The following is a 19,317-nucleotide window of genomic DNA, read 5'->3' as shown; positions in this document are numbered from 1 at the left end:
CACCACCCTCCTTCATCCTCCCAAAGACGGTGTTTGTGAATGCTTTTTGTCAAGAGAGTGTCATTATATTCATTCTTCTTGCTGTTATACCCTGAAGCATGAGCACGTGACTTGGACATGCAATTTTTGACGAAAATCTGATCAAAAGTCGGTTGTCGAACTAAATTAATACATTTATTATATGTGATGGGACTATTTTACAACGTTTTTTGCAGTGAACCAAAAAAAATACTTTTTAAAATGTGAGGACCATTTTGGCCATTTTAATTTTTTGACCGACTCAACGCAAACACATATTATAATCTTTTTTCATTTTGTAGTTTGCACCCAAAAAAAAAAGAAAAGAAAAAGAATGCAGCAAATTATAAAAAAAAAAACTATTGTGCCAATATCTCATTACATAAGTTTAATGAATCAAATATCACCTCAATCAAAATTGGTAATTGAGTTCATATATTGTTTAATTATACTAAAGTTAGAACTTGAAAAAAATAACGACTTTTTATCCAACTAAACTTGAAGTTGTTTAATTTACATACATAGAAATTTTGCGTTTAATACTTGTCTCATAGAACTAAGTTCAAAATGAGATTAAAAAAATTTATTCAAATTTGATCTAATTACATCAAGAAATTAATCACAAACGTCTCTCGAGTACATATCTAACTTTGTTGGCATTTGCACTTATAAATCCCGACCGATGGCATAAATTCGCATGACCAAATGTTCTTGTGATGGGTAAATAAACCGACTGATCCAACGGTCATTATCAAGTCGTTGGTCCACAAAGGTAGGCCACAGCTATTTATTGTACGCCTATAGGTCCTATACGTAATGTGTGTATTCTTCATTGACTCGTCATGAATTTTTTTTTTGGGGGTTAATTCTATTTTACGCCATTAGACTATCTCCTGATTTTTATTTTAGTCCCTAAACTCTAAATTGAGACATTTTAGTCCCTAAATTATGTTCTGATTTTTACTTTAGTCACTAAATTTTAATTTTGAACACTTTAATCCCTGAATTGTGCATTGAGTTCCACTAATTGGCTCCTAAACTCCTTTTTACCTTTATATTATGGAATTTCTTTTGTTCCTGTTAAATATGAGTGATTTTTTTTCTATGCCCTTAGAAATGAAACCATGCAAATAAATTGACTAGCATTATGTTAATTTCGGAAACATCTCGTTAATGATTGAACTTAAGTAGAACAATTTTTTATAATTTAGGGATTAAAATATCTCAACTTATTATTGAAGGACCAAAGTGGAAATCAAGATATAGTTAAAAGGATGCAAAATGAAATTGACCCTTTCTTTCCCACAAAAAAAAAAATTTAAAAAACAAAATATAGTACTCCAACTTGAGAAGTTTTTATGTCAGCTTCGGAGCAAAGTTGGTCCAAAACCAATAAAAAAAAATCCCGTGAACATATAAATATCCATTTGCTAATTTTCATGCTAAGTGGGATTCATATGTTAAACAAAACAATGTAACACCTTTATATGTCCACGCAAAACTCTTTTTATTAGTTCGAAAATAATTCATAGTCATGTCTAATAGTTATTCCAAATCACTTCGGTTCTGGAAATGGAACGAAACAATTAATAGAAATGTTTAATAGTTGCTCTAAATCATGAAATGAAATAAGACTCTTATATACACATGTGCATCATAGAACTTCCTTGATTAAAAATCAACTACTAGACATGCGTAATAACTATTCCAAACCAACGTAAAAATTTTTCATCCCAGTCCCACTCCCCACTCTCTCAATTCCCAACTGGAGAAGTAGTTATTATACACACATTTACACACCCAGATCTACACGCACTCAATTGTATATATATACACATATCAGTACACGCACTCAAATGTATATATATACACATCTCAGTATCGGTATACATCTGCAGTGACAGAAAGTGCTGGCTTTAATTGGAGGGAACTGGGGGGAAGCTTTTAATTGTATACCCAGACTAGACTACTATCTTCTTCATTAAGAAGCTTCCTCGGCATACCAAAATTATATAGAAAATTTTCCCAATTTCTCTTTCCACATATATAAATATATGTATTTGTAAATATATATGTCTATCTGTAGAAGGAACTGATTGAGAAGGAAAGATTTTATTCCTTTTGTTTTTTCGTTTTTTTAATTGTTAAATGAGAATTGATGTCGAAGATGAAGCATTTACTGCGGAAACTACACATCGGCGGTGGTGGCGGAGGTGCCGGTGGCGGTGCCTTAACCGACCACCACCGCCCACTGCCTCTCGACCACCATCATCATAATCGGGGGACGCTTGTTGATCCTCCGGCGGAGGAACAAACGTCGACGAGCCAAACCACTACTGGTACCAATACGACGATGACCACCACCACGGCGACGGAGAGTTTGGAGTCGTCGGAGAATTCGAGTTTGGTGAGTTCCATCAATGCGAATGTGGCCGACGCGGATTTTAGTTTGTTGGAGGAGGAATTTCAGGTGCAATTGGCGTTGGCGATCAGTGTATCATCGGATCCGGATTCGCGTGAGGATCCAGAAACCACCGCCCAAATCAAAGCTGCCAAGCAGATTAGCTTGGGTTGTCCGCCTTCTCAGTCGCTCGTTGACTTCCTTTCTCTGCGATACTGGGTAATGATTTTCGTAATTAATTATTTCCTTTGTATTTCAGTTACTATTTTAGGTTTTCGATAGATTACTTGTTTTTTGGCTAATGATTCTCTGGTTTCATTGTTAATGTCTGAATTAGATCCTATGGTGCTTATGGATGCTGAAATTGTACACTTTTAGCTTCTGTTGTTTCGTATTCCTATTTACTGAATACATCTGTTGCAATTACCAAATTGGCTGCCAAATTTGTACATATTTATTGATTTTCATTTCCTGGTTTGGAATGTCTATAGTTAACCAGCTGCATTTGCTAAGCTGGTTGCCAAAAATTGTACACGTAAATTTTTTAAAATATTTTTCCTCTCATGATAATAGAACTTTAACCCATGTTCTCGGTTGCACTCACTAATTTGGGTCCAAGAAGTTTTACTTGTGTTATCATTTTGCATATTCTAATTGTGGAACTTCTATCTACTACATATCTATACCATATGAGTTGCAAACATTAACTTGGAAAGCTTGGATTGTTGCTTGTCTTCTCGGGTCTAATTTGAATTATGGATCATGTTCAACTTAATTGAACTGAAAATTGCTCGTTTTTGTTTCTCTTCCGCACCCCCTCCCCCCCGGGGGCTCTTTATGGTACATGACGTCATCTTAAAGCAAGAAGCGGTTTATCTTTGTTTCCTTGTGCAAAGTTTGGTATTGATATTGACGAATGTCTGTCAAGGCGTCATACAATTACTTAACAACCGTGCCAGACTGTTATTTTAGTGTTTAATTTGGTGTGAATCCTATCCATTATTCCCTTGGGTTTAGAGAGTAGGCGGTGTCGGTGTGATAGATGTTGATTGAGGAGCGTTTCACTTTGACTTGTTTGTTATGACAGTTATTTGTTTAATGGATCGGTGCGGTTCTTTTTGTTTTTGTCTTTTTAGTCATCATTTGGCAGGACTGAATTTGATATGGTTTTGTTTTGTTTTGGCATTGCAGAGTTATAATGTTGTTAACTACAATGAGAAGGTGATGGATGGGTTTTATGATGTTTATGGAATTAATTCCAACTTGGTGTCAGCAGGGAAAATGCCATCATTGGTGGACCTTGAATCTATTCCTGTCTTGGGTAATGTCGATTATGAAGTGATCTTAGTCAATCGTGCAGCTGACGTGCAGCTACGAGAGCTTGAGGAAAAAGTGCATTTAATCTCTATTGAGTGTCAAGCTCTAAGAGTGGGTGCTCTTTTGAGCTTTTTTGTGCAAAAAATTGCAGATGTTGTGGTTAATAAAATGGGAGGTCCTGTTAATGATGCTGAGGCAATGTGGAGGAGATGGACAGCCCGGAGTTATGAATTGAGAATCTTCCTAAATAGTATTATCCTTCCACTCGGCTCTCTTGATGTGGGACTTTCCCGCCACAGGGCCTTACTCTTTAAGGTTGTATAATATTTCCTTCTTTGCTTGTTATCAGTTATATTTTGAATTTTAATTGGTTGAATTTGCGATTTTTATAAATCATCAATTTATGTTCTTCTTTGGTTGTTTAATTCTCCATGAACTCGGGAAAAGCATTTGGAATACTCCCTCTGACCCGTTGAAACTGTTGCATTTTCAATTCTGTGCTGTTCCAAAATTTTTGTCACTGCCAAAGTCATCAAGAAAATTTAACTCTGCCTTCCAATCTTTACCCTTCATTCAATCAATTTCGTTGAAATGTATTAGTGGGACCATCAACTGTTTGGATTGCAATTTTCTAGGGTTTTTATAAAAAATATATTGTAGTGATTTGATATAAGTGAGATAAAAAGGTGATTAGGAAATGTGTTAACGGAAAATGTAGAAATTTTTTGGTGAAAAATGGCTTTCCAAACAAGGCCTACAAAAACTTGAGATGCACACATTGGATCATAGCCAATAGTTGGCAAGCGTGTCTTCAGCTTGGGTCACTTCTGGCATAGTCTGGATAACAAACTTTGAATTAGAGGGACCCTGCATAGCATAAATTGCTTGACCATCGTTAAATCTTTACTACAGCTAGACAATTCAGTCAGCTTTGACATGGGTAAAATTGGAGAACAAAAGTCAATTTCAAAATTTTAGGCACTATAAATAATTAGTTGGAATCCCAAAATCGTCAAAAGGTATTGGGAGTCTTTCCCAAGTTCCTAATGTCAGGATTCTAGAGGGAACAAAGGCTAGCATCTTCATGTTGTAGATGTTGAAGAACTAATTTCATTAAATGGAAGAAGAATGAAAGTTTGATGGATGCTTAAAGTGGGCTGTAAGCCTCAAAAGTGTTCCATTGGAGCTTAAAAACTCAATTTGATTGGAATCCGCATTAACGCTGTAGTTTAGTTTGTTCATTTTGTTTTTATTTGATTAAAGTTGGCATTAATGTTATGGAGGTACTTTTATTGACTCAGCATGGTTGTGCTTCAACATGGTTCACATATGGGACTTGAGATTTTTTTAATTTTTATTTTCAATGGTGTACCCTACCCCTATGAGCTTTACTGGATTGCCTCTCTCTCTCTCTCTCTCTCTCTCTCTCCGCATGTAACAATCTTGTTATTGGGTACAAGGTACTTGCTGATAGGATCAACCTTCCATGTATGCTAGTCAAAGGGAGTTACTACACCGGCAGTGATGATGGTGCTGTCAACTTGATAAGATTTGATGATGGAAGGTAATTTTGCAAATTATAGCTTTCTTTCACACACTAACTTAATATTATTCCTTTGTTTGTTGGCTTTGTCACAGACTTTCATTTTATGTTACTGCTTTTGTCCTCATTTCAATTGGGAAAACATATTTGGTGACAAGCACTTGTGGTTTGATGGTAGGAATCCCATAAAGAGTTAAAAACTTCTCGCCTTCCACTTCCACTCCATACACTAATACTAGAATTAACATTGTCTCTTTCTGATAGGGTATAATATGGTGTTGAAAAGAGGTATGACATAAGAACATAGTAAATTTGTATGCTCTTGTTTTATGAATTATACCAGCAACAACTGTTGGTCTTTCTGTTTCTTTTTCTTGTTTTTCTTTCATTGGTTTCTTTCCTTTTTTTCCCCTCCACCTGGGAGGAGAGGGTGGGGGAGTACGTGAGGTAATGATGTTAACATCGAGTAGGTGCTTTGGGTTTTTGCTTCGTATCTGCATTAGGTAGATGATAAATTTGGACCGTTGTTGGGCAGGATTTAGAACCAAAAATCCAGTTTATACACAGCGTTGGAGCTTCAGGTTGTGATATCACACCTACATTTGGAGCTTATGAAACGACCAGGGTGGGGGCGTGGACGGAAAACATTTAGAGAGAAAGTGATAAATTTTCTGTTCTTTGGGATTTCATCTGAGGAAGAAAAAGGAAAGAAAAGTTGAGAGAGAATCCATTGTACCTCTTATCACGCCTTTGAAAAACCTTGCTTGATTGCCCCATGTATTTTATTGTACATGTGATATCCAACAAACACAACTACTTCTCTGCAGGAAGCAAATCAGATGTTTACAAGTTATAGCTTTATTCAGATGGAAAATGTATTCACAATCCACATGGGTCTTGCCTGCATTTTCTAAATATTTTCTTGCCATTCTTGTATCAATATTGCTGTTAAATATTTCAGAAGATAATGCATGTTTGCTAATTTAATTTTCTGCTGCAGTGAGTACATTATTGACTTAATGGGTGCTCCAGGCGCTTTAATTCCTTCTGAAGTACCAAGTGCTCAGCTTCAAAGTTGTGGCTTAGATGTAAGAACCATGACACCCATTCAGGATATAGTAGAAAATACACAAGTAGAATTTGGGGGACCAACTGAAACACTATCCGTTATCCAAGGAGCATCAAATGTCGGCAGGTCAAGTTCTCTACCATCTTTTACTGGAATTGAATCACAGAGAAATTGTTGGACTGCTTCAGGGAACGCCCAAGCTAAGCAGTTTGAGCGTGAATTTGGAAATCTACAATCACTGGTCAAAACAACTGAAGGGTCATCAGGGGCTGCCCCTAAACCATCTGCTGCCCAACAGATCCAAGTTGAAGATGTTTCCAACCGTGTTGTTAGTGAAGAAAAAGACCCAGAATTTGCCCGCAATTCTTTAAGTCAAGGTCCTCATGATCTGGGAGAGCAGGAAGTGATTGAAAAGAAGCAGTTATTAAAGCGTGAGATGGTGTCTGAAGTTCAATGTCAACCACCAGCGTACTTGTCAGACCATAAGCAGGCACTCATACCCTTTTCTGGATTGCAGCTATCTAGCACTTTCCCGTGTAGCATTGACCTTAAATGTTCTCCTGCGGTATTGGTAGCGCAAAAGCAGGGACAGCCACCCAATAGGTCTAATGAATGTAATCCTTTAGGAAAGTTGTCTTCTAATACTAACAATTCAGGACATGTGCAAGTCAGAGATAGAACTGATTTAATGATCCCAACTGATGATCGACCAATCAACGTAAAACAAATTACCACCTGCGAGCAATTTGATCAGCGAACTACTCAAGACGAGCAAATTGATCCAGTGCTGGGTGAAGTTGCTGAGTGGGAAATACCATGGGAAGATCTGCAGATTGGTGAACGTATTGGCATTGGTATTTCTTTAGAACTATTCTCACTGACTTTTAAGGTTGACAGGCTTATATGATTTCCTGTTAGTTAAGCATCTCATGGTCATTTTTATATGACACTTTAGGCAGAATTTAAATAAGTTGACTGTTTCCTAGTCAATACTCGAGGCATCTTGAATTTTTGATACAGCTAACTTGAAGGATGTGTAACAAAAGGTTCTAATCAAGATAAAGTATGACATTCATATATTGTTTGTTGTGCAAAATTTTAGCTCATTGAATTCCTGTCTTGCAGGATCATATGGAGAGGTGTATCGTGCAGATTGGAATGGCACTGTAAGTATATCTTTGGTGTGCATGTGCATTCATCTGCGTTTTGCAGCTATTTTGTTTCAATAAATTGGAAAACACATGGTATGCCATTGTTTGACGTCATCTGCTTTAGCAAAGAGAGTTTTTCAATACTTTTTTAGTGCCGAAGAATTATGTAACATATCCAGATAAGGCTATTTGGCTGTCTTGTTGAGTTCTTACTCAATCCTGTTTTTAGCTTTGTGCTGTCTGTCAAATGTATGATCTATCCACTGAATCAACTGTTAATTGCCGTTGAAAAGCAAGTATTAATGTCAAATCTCTTTGCTTGTATAGCAAGACATATTTCACCTTCTGCTGGCATTTTGCACCACTTTGTGTTGTCTGATGAATGTGATTGCATAACAGGAAGTTGCTGTGAAGAAGTTTATGAATCAAGATATCTCAGGTGATGCATTAGCGCAATTCAAATGTGAAGTAAGTATGATAATGGTTTTGATTCTTTCTTCTTATTCTGTAGTTGAAATGTTTTCTGATGCTACAACTGTTCCTTCACATTTTATTAGGTTGAAATCATGCTGAGATTGAGACATCCAAATGTTGTTCTCTTCATGGGAGCAGTAACTCGTCCCCCAAATCTCTCGATATTGACGGAGTTTCTGCCAAGGTTGATGTCCCATTCAAATTGAATCGCTACTACATGAAGCTCGTTTATTTCTTTTGATGGGGTTGCTAATATGTAATATCTGACGGATTGCTTTTTAAATGATACTCTTTGTGCTGTCAAAGTGAAAGTATGAAAGTAAGGAGAATTGATGAAACGAACAAACAAAAAATTGGCTAAAGAAGAATTGACTAATCCAATCTGGTCTTTTTATATTAAGCTCCCAATCGTTTGATACTTAGTATGTTATGGGATCTAAACATTTGCTAACAAATAGCTGATATAAACTATCTTTACCCACATCCTTTGCTCTCGTAGGCTTTGATGGGCTTTAGGTAATCTGCTGCAGTTACTTATTGTTAATTATCATCTTCGTTACAATGCAAAGTTAAACTTTGGCCATATAAAAGAATTCACGGATAAGCACAGGACAATTTACAAATTAAACACCCCTATATTTGCTGTTAGAATGTGGAAAAAAATGTAGAAGGGGTGGCTGTGCATCAGACTTCTGCCATGAATGTCAAACTTATAAATTCTTTTCATTTTGGCATGCTCAGTACTTGCAAACTAGCTGAAAGGGCTTTCCGATCTATTTAGTTCCAGTTATTAAGCCATGATATATATGCCTTTTGGTGTCTACTCTGATCCACTCCTGAGCATCTGCTTCTTGCTTTTCCTTTTTTCCCCAAAAGTACGACTTCGCCTTTGTCACCTGTGCTTAATTTTGTATAATCAGGGCTTTTTAGAAAATTAGTTTGAAGCATAATATCATGGCCATTTTTACTGTAGCAGCTGTTGTTGGCTTTATATGTTTATTTTAATTTTAATTAGCTGTTTCTTTTAAACCTAATACAACTCTGAAATATATCAATTGGACGAACTTTTTTGCCTTGTTGCATATCTCCTGGGCATATGGAGTGGAGGGATTACGAGTTATGATTAATTGAGATGCTTCCTGAATATTCAAGATGAATTTGTTTCTGCTGAAAGAGGTTTGTTTCTAGAGACTATATAACATGGCAAAATATCTTGATAAGGCTTTTTTTTTTCCTGCTCATGTGATGCAGGGGAAGCTTGTTTAAGCTATTGCATCGTTCAAATGTCCAAGTTGATGAAAAGAGGCGGCTGCGAATGGCTCTTGATGTGGTACAAGACTAGTTGGAAAACCCTGTTTCCTTTGAGTCTGTTATCAAGTTTTCTTCTTGTAAATATTGCTATTGCTATTTGTTCCAGGCCAAGGGAATGAATTATTTGCACACAAGCAATCCTGTCATTGTCCATCGAGATCTGAAGACCCCAAATCTCCTTGTTGATAAAAATTGGGTTGTTAAGGTTGTCAAACGACTCGAGCGATTGAGTTTCTATCAATATTTGTTAGGATTCATCACTGATTTATCCTTAATATGTTTTCCCTTGTTTGCCTACTTGATCTGCAGGTTTGTGATTTTGGGATGTCACGGATGAAGCATCACACATTCCTCTCTTCAAAGTCTACAGCTGGAACTGTAATGCTTCTCACTTTAAGAATATTGATCAGTTTATTCTGTTTATTGGGCATTTTTGCCTGCATTTTTTGCTGCCAAGTTTCATGTGATCTACTAAAGGTTTGCAACACAATGCAGGCTGAATGGATGGCCCCAGAAGTTTTGAGGAATGAACCATCCAATGAGAAGTGAGTTAGTTCTGCAGTTTCCAGTTTCCATTTTTGTTGCAAAATTTTCAGTTTGAGTTGATTTAAAAGTAATTGTATTGGATGGGACTTTGTTTGGATTGCAGATCGGATGTATACAGTTTTGGTGTGATATTGTGGGAGTTGGCAACGCATAAGGTTCCTTGGACAGAGATGAACTCCATGCAGGTGGTTGGAGCTGTTGGTTTCCAGGGTAGACGCCTCACTATTCCAGATCGTGTTGACCCTGTGGTTGCAGAAATTATAAGCAACTGCTGGGATTCGTAAGTTTCTAATTCTGTACTCATCTTCTGATTTCCATGGCGCTCATGAGCGGGTTTTTCAGATTGTATGGTGGGGGTGGTTTTTTTGATATACTGAATGTGGTGCGTGTTTTCTGCAGTAATCAAAATGCACGACCATCATTTAAGGAGATCATTACCCGTCTAAAGGGTCTGCAGCGTCTAGTTCAGAAAACAGATACAGAAACCAAACCGCAACAAGGTTGAAGGTAGGTGATTGTTGTAATGATAGCTGTGACTTTGTTCATGTGCTCGAAGAGCCAGAGCGGAACTTTTTGTTTCAGAAGCTTGTAGATGCAAAGAAATACACAGGACATAGTGGATTGGGAAGTGTTGGTTCAATCGAAGTGGGGGCTCAACACAGCCAGTTCAGTGTTCAGAAGCATATGTTCTCCGCAGTCAATGACGCACAAAGAAGTGCAGTGGAGGATATAGCAGCTGATGGCAGGTCAAAAGTAAATTATGCGCGGAGTTGTCACACAGTTGAAAGAAAAGGGGAAAAAAAAAGAAGCTCAATTTCTTCTTCTTATTAGTAGGCCGTAGAGATCAACATCTGTAGAATGATACATGTGTGAGAAGTCTATTCAATAAGGACATATGATGGGGTAATAAACAAAAAAAAAAAAAAAAAAGAGAGGTTCTCAATCTGTGGAGGTCGTGAGGAAGCAAAATGTAGCTTCACGTCAGTAAGTGTAAACATCTGGTCTCTGCTGGTTGTAACAAAAAAAGAATAAAAATCAATTGAATGTTTATCTTTCCGGAGACGAGCCTCTTTTTTTTTTTTTATCCTTCTTAAAGTCATTTTCTTTTCTGATGCTTGATTTGAAACCTTTGGCATATGGAAAAGGAACAATTGCTCATTTTTGTAACCTGTCTTGTCTGATTAGTGGGAGGAATGGTCTCTCTTCCCTTGCTCCATAATCCATATGTATAATCAAACATGATTAAAAATCTACTTTTCCTTTACCTCGCTGTAGTCTCTGCTTGACATTATAGACATTGACATTGCTGAAGAGGAAGCTAGCCGCCAATCCATCTGCTCTGTTTTTTTCCTACTCTTAGGTGGTCATTTTGTCCCTTACGGGTTGTGTTTAAATGAGGTAAAGTAAAGCTTGGTTAATTCCTACCCAACAAATCAACGTCAAAGAAATATGTCCACATCCTCTCAATCCCTCTGAACGCTGATCGAGTAAGAAACAAGAAAGAAAGAACCAGAGAGATATTTCGTTTCTTCAACACAAATTTATCGAAATGGACACACCTGCCAGTGCCAGAGGACTAGTGCTGTCCCTTGTGCTAAAGCAAAACAAAACTGCCAGACAAAATCAAGAACAGCAAAAATGGCCACGACACTCTTTCACTCACCGAAACCACCCCTCGTACAGCCACCACCCGCCACCAGCTACCAACTAACCACACCCTTCACTAAAATCAGCTCAATTCCCAGAGCTCAGACCATCCCAAAAACCAATCTTCACTCCAGATTACCCTCGGCATCATTCAGAAATAGCAGCAGCATCCCGCCAGAATCATCAGAAACAGGAGGAGGATGCCCAGTCCCTCTGGACCAGCAGCCCATTAATGAGTACAAGGCGCTCTCCAATTCCTTCCCATTTTCGTGGGCCTCAGCTGGCTTTGTTGAGTACAGCTCCCGCCTCTTTGTCGCCGGAGCTGCCTTTGCCGCCCTAGTCGGCCTACCCGTCTCCTGGTTCGGGTCGGTTGGACCAGAGTCCGACCCTATCAAACGGGTCCTGGCTGGCGTTTCAAGTGGGATTCTAGTGATGACTCTTCTGGTTGTGAGGATGTACTTGGGCTGGGCTTACGTCGGCAATAGATTGCTCAGTGCCACTGTTGAATGTAAATAATCATATATATATATTTTTAATTTCCAACTTTTAATAAGTTTGGTGATTCAATTCCAATTTCAGTTTAATATTTTATTTGATATTTGTTTTGCTTTTTTTTTTCAAAAAAAAATTATTTTGCAGATGAAGAAACAGGGTGGTATGATGGGCAGGTGAGGTGGTTCCAAAATCACCTTTTCTTTTATTTATGTCTTTTTTTGAAGTCTTCGGATTTGACCCACTTTTATGCTGTGCCCATAAAATATGATAATAATGTATGAACTAACCATGGGGATTTGATCCGATTTGCCTCGGCAGATGTGGGTGAAGACTGCTGAAGTTTTGGCTCGTGACCGGCTTTTGGGCTCATTTTCGGTAAGCGATTTAAGGAATTTGATCCTAAACATATGACATGATAGAGACTTCTATTAGTAAACCATGTAACAATATAGGATGTTTGAATAGTTGAAGCCATCTGACTACAATTTTGTGTTGGAAATACTGAGCAAGATGGGATTCGCAATAAAAGCATAAACTGGGCAATAAAGGATAAACTATCAAATGTTACAGGTTTTTCCTGCCATTATACCACCATGGCCTGATTCCTACATCCCTGTAATAAGCCAAAGTTTATGAAAACAACCTCGATTTGGTTAATTTGAGGTACTTCTATTCGAAGTTAAAGGTCCTTTTTTGATTGGTTGTATGATTTTTTTGAGATGTTAAATGGGTTTTCTTGAATAAAAGGGAGAGGAATATCCAACTTGGAATGAAATTAATTGTAACAATAACAATTCTATCAAACTTGTTGATGGTTTAGGGCAATTAGTGGAACATATTCTGACCATTCTTTCACTGAGTACATGCCAATATTCTTCATGTATTACCGGTGATCAGCTGATTTATAGCTACAAAATAAAGTGATATAGCCCTTAGGATGGTACAATCCTCAAAACGTGTCAATGGCCATTCTGTGCTCAAGTTGGAGCTGATCTCTAGTTTGATCTCCCCATGAAAGCAGCTCTTGACAAGTTATTTTTGAAGCTCTGAATCTACTCTTTTTTTTTTTTTGTGGTCGTAGTTAGTTTTTCCTGTTTCAGTTGTCAAACTAGTGGATTCTTATGCTGATTTTCTCCTCTTATGGTCCAAGCTGAGTTTCCATCCACGCCTACAAAAGTTTCAGTTTGGTGGCTGCATAGATTTTTCCAATAATGGGACACAGTTTTATTGATCTGGCTTTCCTCCAACTTATGTCATCTTAGAGCAAAAGCAAGTATAGTCAGGTGATATCTGTGACTTCTACCAAACAGAACGCACAAATATGAACCCCTTCAAGACTTTGTTTCTGGATACAGACCAAATGTCTGAGTTAGTTCTAAAATGTTCTCTACTTTGTTCCTTTCTCAGTTTAATAAATTTTTAATTACAAGATTATTACGGACATCTTACGATATCTTCATATATGCAATCAACCAAAATATGACTTGTCACTTTCAAAACCTTGGTTCATGTACGTGTAGAAAGATAATCTTTTGATAGGACTTTCTCACACAATGGCACGAGTAATTTCACTGTTATGGCTTCCTTACAGGTCAAGCCCGTGCTGAGTAGATTAAAGAATACTCTGGTAACTCTTGCAATATCATTGTTTATATGTGTCGTCATCTTTTTGAACGTGGAGGGTAGCCAAGATAGGTCTTACAAGACTTCTGAGGAAGCTGGTGGTAGAGCTGTACCTGGAGTCTACAATGATGAGTCTGCTAGAACCTTTGAGCCTGATGCATTTTGTGGGGAACCTGCTATTAACTAATCTTAAAAACTGTCAGCTATTATGTAAATATTATAGAATGTGAATTCCTTCCTTTACTGTACAGATGTGACTGATGTTGTCATATAGGATCCCTGTAATCTCTGTAAATTGGTTCCCCTGAATTTTGGCAAAAATTGTAGTTGGTAGTTGGTAGTTTGGAAAATGCCTGTGGAAGCATAAGTTCCAACATGGGTGAACAGAAAAGAAGCACAGCTTTTGCTAGATGTTGAACATCCACTATAATGATTACGTGAATTCTCAGCATGAATATGCCTCTTTTTCTCAAAATTCTTTTGCATCAGTAGGTTTGTGCTTGTGGATGGTTCATGAATGCTTTACTTCCATTGTGCATATGCTTTTAAAGATTTTGGATTCCTGCAGCAGCAGTGGATATTGGGAGCCTATTTGCAATCTGGCTCTTTACCAAAAGCTTGAGTGATCGTTGTAGCTGCTGCAATTGAAATGTGGAGAGCAGTCACAAGTTGACTGTTGTGACAACTTGGTTTTTACGGTGGCTTTTGCTGCAATTCCACCTAGCAGCCGGCCTTACATGGGATACAGGATGGTACCTAAGTTTAGTTTGGCTGCCATTTGATATTTCATATGCAGCCCGTTTTTCCAGTTCACTTTGGCTGGCCATCCTTGTGATGAAAATAAACATGCACCTAGGTGTACATGAAAGTTACCCAATCTTGCACAGTATAGCCACCCATATCATCATTTGCACCAAATGACTTTTGTTGACGGATTTTAAGAGCTGAGAAGAGCAGCCACACGCTTGGAACTTGGGAAAGACGAATACAATATGATCATGTCTTCTTCCATTTGTTCTCCCTTCTGTCGGTGCTGTGTGTAATGCAAAAATATCACATGGTCTTATTTTGATGGATCATCCTAGGACACATGTTTTGCTTTTCTTTCTATGGTTCGTGTTTGATGTCAACACTATTTCTCTTAAAGAACCCCAAATTTCACATTTAAGTATCGTTTGCCCAACTACTAATAAAGAAATAAAACAGCTTGCTTTTGTTTTTCCTAATTTTAGTGTAAGTAAGAGGATTAGAGCCGTGCCATTCAAAATAGTAGTTGTTCAGAATAAAGCGTTGTTAGTGTTTTTATCATAGTTATTGCAAAAGAAATTCCTAGTATGGTACAAGAATTTATTGCAAAAGAAAATTTTAAGAGTCAAATTACTAACCTCAGTATTATTTAATACCCGTTCTTTAATAAGACTTTTATCATCGATTGTTTTTCTAAAAGAATGTATAGCATACATGAAGATCACTGTACCGCACTTTTGCCCAGCATTTTCTCCTTCTAAAATTGGAAATTGAAGGCGCCAACAAAACATGCACGACATGCTCTCGTCCAATGTCTAGATCTAGTTGCAAATTGCCTAAGTTTAATAAATTAAAGGACCTAATAACAATTAACTAAAACATCAGGGCCAAAATAAAAAATACAAGGAAATCTTGCCCAACCAGCTAGGGTCCACCTTTGAAGAAGAGATTAAGTAGATACATGCATCTTCCCAAGTTCCTGCATCTTCCCTTTCCAATTTTTAATACAAAGAAAATCCGCCTAAAGGCAAAAACCAGTTACTTCCGCCTCACAACAATTGCTAATAAAGTCACCCCTCTCATGCTCTCTTTTCTCTCTCCAGAAAAATTTCTTGTATTTTTTTTTTAAATCAGAATTATGGGAAGCATAAATATGGCTCCTTGTGTCTGCACCTGTATTTGTCGAAGTTTTCTTCTTCTTGTAACTCTTCTTCTCCTCCTTCCTCAGACTATGCAATATATAGCTGCCTTAAAACTATCGAACTTCCTTAAAACCTTCAAAAAGTGTTACAGGTTTGTTATCCATCTTAACTGTTTCTTAACTTAGTTTTGCTTTATTTGTTGCCATGATAATATTTGATTAATGGGGTTTTTTTTTAACCTTTTTTTTTCCTTTTGTGGAAAAAGTTTTGATCTTTTCCTTTCTTTATTTCTTATTTGGTTTGTTTTGTATCTGGGCTTGTTACATAGGTGGTATATATAAACTGTGACATTATCAAGATGGCATCAGAAAAGTTTGGTTACTAAGGGCTGAGTATCAAAGATAAATTAAAATTTTCAAGATATATAATTATTGTAGTTGCTAATCAACTTCTGATGCTTTAGGTTTATCCCCTGTTTATGTGAGTTATCCATTGTTGAGTACTTTATTTCACTTGTTGCTGATCAAAATATCTCTACAGACAATAATGATTGCTGGGGGCAAAAATTCAGTTGTTTAAGAAATCAAGTATGGGGTTTAATTGTTATAATCACAAGTCATAAGTTCATAGGTTGGTTTCTTAGGTAGTATTACGTTTAAGGGAGTTAACCAGATTCTTGGCCTTTCCCTTGAAGCTGGATAATTTATGAGAGTTTGGAGTATATGATGATTGAAAGATCGTTTAAGGTTTGACTGTAAGTTACTTTGAGTCAAAAAATTAAGAAATGCAATTCTTTTATAGCTTTTACTAAGGGCATTGGTTGTATGATAGCTGAGTCCCACTTGGAGATGCTTGGTTGGCTTACTGGTCTTCATGCCTTGATGTTTCCTTAGTGGCCCTTCTCCAAAGCACTTATAGTTGTGGTCTCCCTAGTCGAATCGGTTGCTCCACATTAACTAGTGCTTTGGATTCCTTTTATTTATTGAGTAATAGAAGCTTAATCATCCATAACTTTTAAATATAGGTCTCTTTTCTTCAAGCTCAAGCTTGATGTCATTTTTTGTTGTAATTTTGCTTGAGTGGTAATTGGAAATGTGGCTTTTCTTTGGATAGCAGGAATTAGGATTGGTAAGGTGGGTTAACAGAGTTTGATTTCAGGTCAGCAGTGAAGTCTCAATTGACCAGTAATGACTTATTGGCTTCAGACCATAACATCGTTGAGATAATAACCACATTCACTGAGTTAATTCCAGCCTTGTCAAGTACCTTTCTGGCTTTTGGGCTGCTGCCAACTGATGATTCTGTATGCATTTGTGCAAAACAAAAGCTCAATCTAAGTCATGCAGAAGGGATAGATTGCATCTTCTTCTGGCTCTTTTGGTAACCTATATTTCTATCATTAGCTTCTGAGGAATCATTCCATACTTGCCATCTTCCATCTCCAATACTGCACTTGGCAATCCTTTTTCTCTATGCAAGATGGGAATCCCATCAGCTAGACAGGGTGGAAATGTGGTAATGATTGTGTTACAAATTACAGAAATAGAACTAAATTGCAAGCTGGTATCTTCTAAATAAAAAGGGGATGAAAAGGTTGTATCAACTACTTTTTTCGATAATTATAGATATCTGACTTGAAGTTTTTGACTGCACGCCTTTGTTGCAAGCTTTTCCTGTCTGTTTTAGTATTTGATCTCTGCATTTTCATTTCAATAGCTTACAAGAGAATTTCAAGGTGTTAAACATGTCTTTGCAATGCTACCATGCAGGGCAAGTTTAAGAGGCATGATGTGAAAGTTGAATGGAAATAAATGTACTTATGAAAACCTCAGTGTAGGAAATTATTTTCACTTTGGTTTTTGTAATGAATATGCTGAATGATCTTTCCTAGATTGGAGTTGATGGATTTGGAAAATATTGGTTGAAGCAATTACCATTTTGAGTGGCTAAAATTATTGAATGATACACAAAAAAGATAGTTGTTTTCCGTGCAGTAGTGAGTCACTAAATATCATGTGTGTTGCTAAGTACAACTAAACAGATCTTGCCATCTAATGAATGCTATCAAATGCATTCATGAGTAGATGGTAAGAGCATCTTCTGCTGCAACTTGTGGGTAATGTTGTATGATTTTTGGTAATTCGACAAGAACTGAATTAAGTTTGGGAAATGAATGGAAACTAGTATAACTCTATATAAGTGTTTCATGGAATGAATTTGAATATGTGCAGAATGCTTGAACCATATTTAACATTCTCATAACATTCTGTGTGCTTGTGTATGGATGCTAGTAAGGCATTAGGTAAGCAAGATATCACTCCAAAACAAGCTGCTTAATGCTAAATCATGGAATATGAATCTTTAACTATTTAATCAAGGTGAAGTGAATGGTGTGTATCAATGTGCTTCATCATTTAGTTCTGCTGCCTCTGTTTCTCTCTTTATTTTCAGATGAATAACCTTTGCTGATACTTATATGTCTTGTCTGAATTTTTTTTTTTTTTACATGGTCAAGATTTTATTTTAATCAACATAAGCATTGAGTGCTTATTTCTGGTTGCTGCCCTTCATAGCTTAATGTTTCACTATAGTTTTTTTTTTTTTGGCAGAGAACCTTTTTGCATTGAGTTACTGCACTATTGATATACCTGTCTCTGTCATCTTGTGTGAGTTGCATATCGATTATGTCGGAGGGTGTTGTCTGAACTGGAAATGCTTAAGAGAACTAGACTATATATGGCCGTATGCCTTTAAGAAGACTTTCTATGATGGAGCTTACACCTATCCACAGCATTGGAAGTAAAAGTTCTGTGGGGAGGATTCAGCATGAATTCTGGCCACTTGGGGAGATTGATCCAAAAAATTCAAAGTTCCCCTGTTGTATAGTTTGGACGCCCCTCCCAGTTGTCTCATGGCTGGCACCTTTTATCGGACAGGTTGGCATATGCATGGAGGATGGTACTATTCTAGATTTTTCTGGATCCAACTTTGTGAATGTCAATGACTTTGCATTTGGCTCCGTAGCCAGATACCTTCAATTAGACAGAGAGCAGGTACTCCTTAATGACTGCTATTGCTTGATACTGGTGTCAATTGGTCTCTCTCTCAGTTAAGCCCCAAAATTTTGATACCTCCCCCCTCCCCTTCATTTTTCTTGAATACTAGAATGGATAGGAGAGGCAGCTCCATATGATTAGTCAGACTGTTGGATAACTTGTTTCTGCAAAAAATTTTAATGTTTAAACAGTGCTGCTTCCCTCCAAACCTTGCGGGGCACATGTGTAAGCATGGTTACAAACATGCCGAGAATGGGACAGCTATCACATGGGATGACGCTCTCCAATCAAGCATGCGTCACTTTGAGCACAAGTCATACAACCTTTTTACATGCAATTGTTACTCATTTGTTGCTTATTGTCTGAACCGGCTCTGCTACAGGGGTTCAATGCAATGGAACATGATTAAGGTTGCAGCTCTGATATTGTTTAAAGGGCATTGGGTTGATGTCCTGTCAGTTTTAAGGTCATTTTTACCTTTTGTGGCAGTGATGTGCCTGGGTGTTGTGGTGGTGGGATGGCCTTTTCTCGTTGCAATGTTTTCTTTTGCCCTTCTCCTTATTGGATGGTACATTTTGGCTAATTACTGCCTTAACAATGTATTGGAGAGCTAGCTGGTGCGGCGCTCGGGAGATCTTGTTCTTGCCTGATGTAATGTGAAGTACCTTCTATTGAAAGTTTGAAGTAGTACTAGTTTTTGTTCGATAACTTGTGATTAATCAAAGAATTCACATTGGTCTTAGCAAATCCAGTGCCAGCCATTTTATATGTTTCTTG

The 19,317-nt window shown here is 37.3% G+C and overlaps 3 protein-coding genes across 11 annotated transcripts; all 3 read left to right on the top strand.

Annotated features, from left to right (window-relative positions):
• The first annotated feature begins 1,817 nt into the window (after window positions 1-1,817).
• LOC113702654 (probable serine/threonine-protein kinase SIS8) lies at window positions 1,818-10,890 on the top strand. Of its 2 annotated transcripts, XM_072061978.1 has the most exons (14): window positions 1,818-2,638; window positions 3,611-4,051; window positions 5,197-5,300; window positions 6,280-7,202; window positions 7,474-7,514; window positions 7,899-7,967; window positions 8,057-8,157; window positions 9,225-9,303; window positions 9,391-9,489; window positions 9,594-9,662; window positions 9,780-9,829; window positions 9,934-10,110; window positions 10,230-10,337; window positions 10,413-10,890. In XM_072061978.1, exons 1-13 carry the CDS (start codon window positions 2,177-2,179, stop codon window positions 10,333-10,335), a joined length of 2,721 nt encoding a protein of 906 aa, XP_071918079.1. In that variant the 5' UTR covers window positions 1,818-2,176; the 3' UTR covers window positions 10,336-10,337; window positions 10,413-10,890. The 2 variants fall into 2 exon arrangements, with proteins under 2 accessions (XP_071918079.1, XP_027079564.2); XM_027223763.2 differs by having other exon boundaries at window positions 10,230-10,890.
• A 314-nt stretch (window positions 10,891-11,204) lies between these two features.
• On the top strand, window positions 11,205-14,684 carry LOC113702655 (uncharacterized protein ycf36). 4 transcript variants are annotated; one of them, XM_072061983.1, is made up of 4 exons: window positions 11,205-11,985; window positions 12,117-12,145; window positions 12,291-12,347; window positions 13,123-13,450. In XM_072061983.1, exons 1-4 carry the CDS (start codon window positions 11,469-11,471, stop codon window positions 13,201-13,203), a joined length of 684 nt encoding a protein of 227 aa, XP_071918084.1. In that variant the 5' UTR covers window positions 11,205-11,468; the 3' UTR covers window positions 13,204-13,450. The 4 variants fall into 4 exon arrangements, with proteins under 4 accessions (XP_071918084.1, XP_071918085.1, XP_071918086.1 ...); XM_072061984.1 differs by lacking the exon at window positions 13,123-13,450 and adding an exon at window positions 14,164-14,684 and having other exon boundaries at window positions 11,208-11,985; XM_072061985.1 differs by lacking the exon at window positions 13,123-13,450 and adding an exon at window positions 14,167-14,684 and having other exon boundaries at window positions 11,209-11,985.
• Window positions 14,685-15,325: 641 nt separating this feature from the next.
• LOC113703460 (protein REVERSION-TO-ETHYLENE SENSITIVITY1) lies at window positions 15,326-19,287 on the top strand. 5 transcript variants are annotated; one of them, XM_072061979.1, is made up of 4 exons: window positions 15,326-15,635; window positions 16,643-16,864; window positions 18,276-18,537; window positions 18,732-19,287. In XM_072061979.1, exons 1-4 carry the CDS (start codon window positions 15,481-15,483, stop codon window positions 19,152-19,154), a joined length of 1,062 nt encoding a protein of 353 aa, XP_071918080.1. In that variant the 5' UTR covers window positions 15,326-15,480; the 3' UTR covers window positions 19,155-19,287. The 5 variants fall into 5 exon arrangements, with proteins under 5 accessions (XP_071918080.1, XP_071918081.1, XP_027080631.1 ...); XM_072061980.1 differs by lacking the exon at window positions 16,643-16,864 and having other exon boundaries at window positions 15,328-15,635; XM_027224830.2 differs by lacking the exon at window positions 16,643-16,864 and having other exon boundaries at window positions 15,331-15,635; window positions 18,094-18,537.
• Window positions 19,288-19,317: the final 30 nt, after the last annotated feature.

This window comes from Coffea arabica, chromosome 8e (genome assembly GCF_036785885.1).
Source record: "Coffea arabica cultivar ET-39 chromosome 8e, Coffea Arabica ET-39 HiFi, whole genome shotgun sequence".
Lineage (NCBI taxonomy): Eukaryota > Viridiplantae > Streptophyta > Magnoliopsida > Gentianales > Rubiaceae > Coffea > Coffea arabica.
The sequence above is the reverse complement of the archived record's forward strand: the minus strand, read 5'-3'. Positions and strand labels throughout refer to the sequence as shown.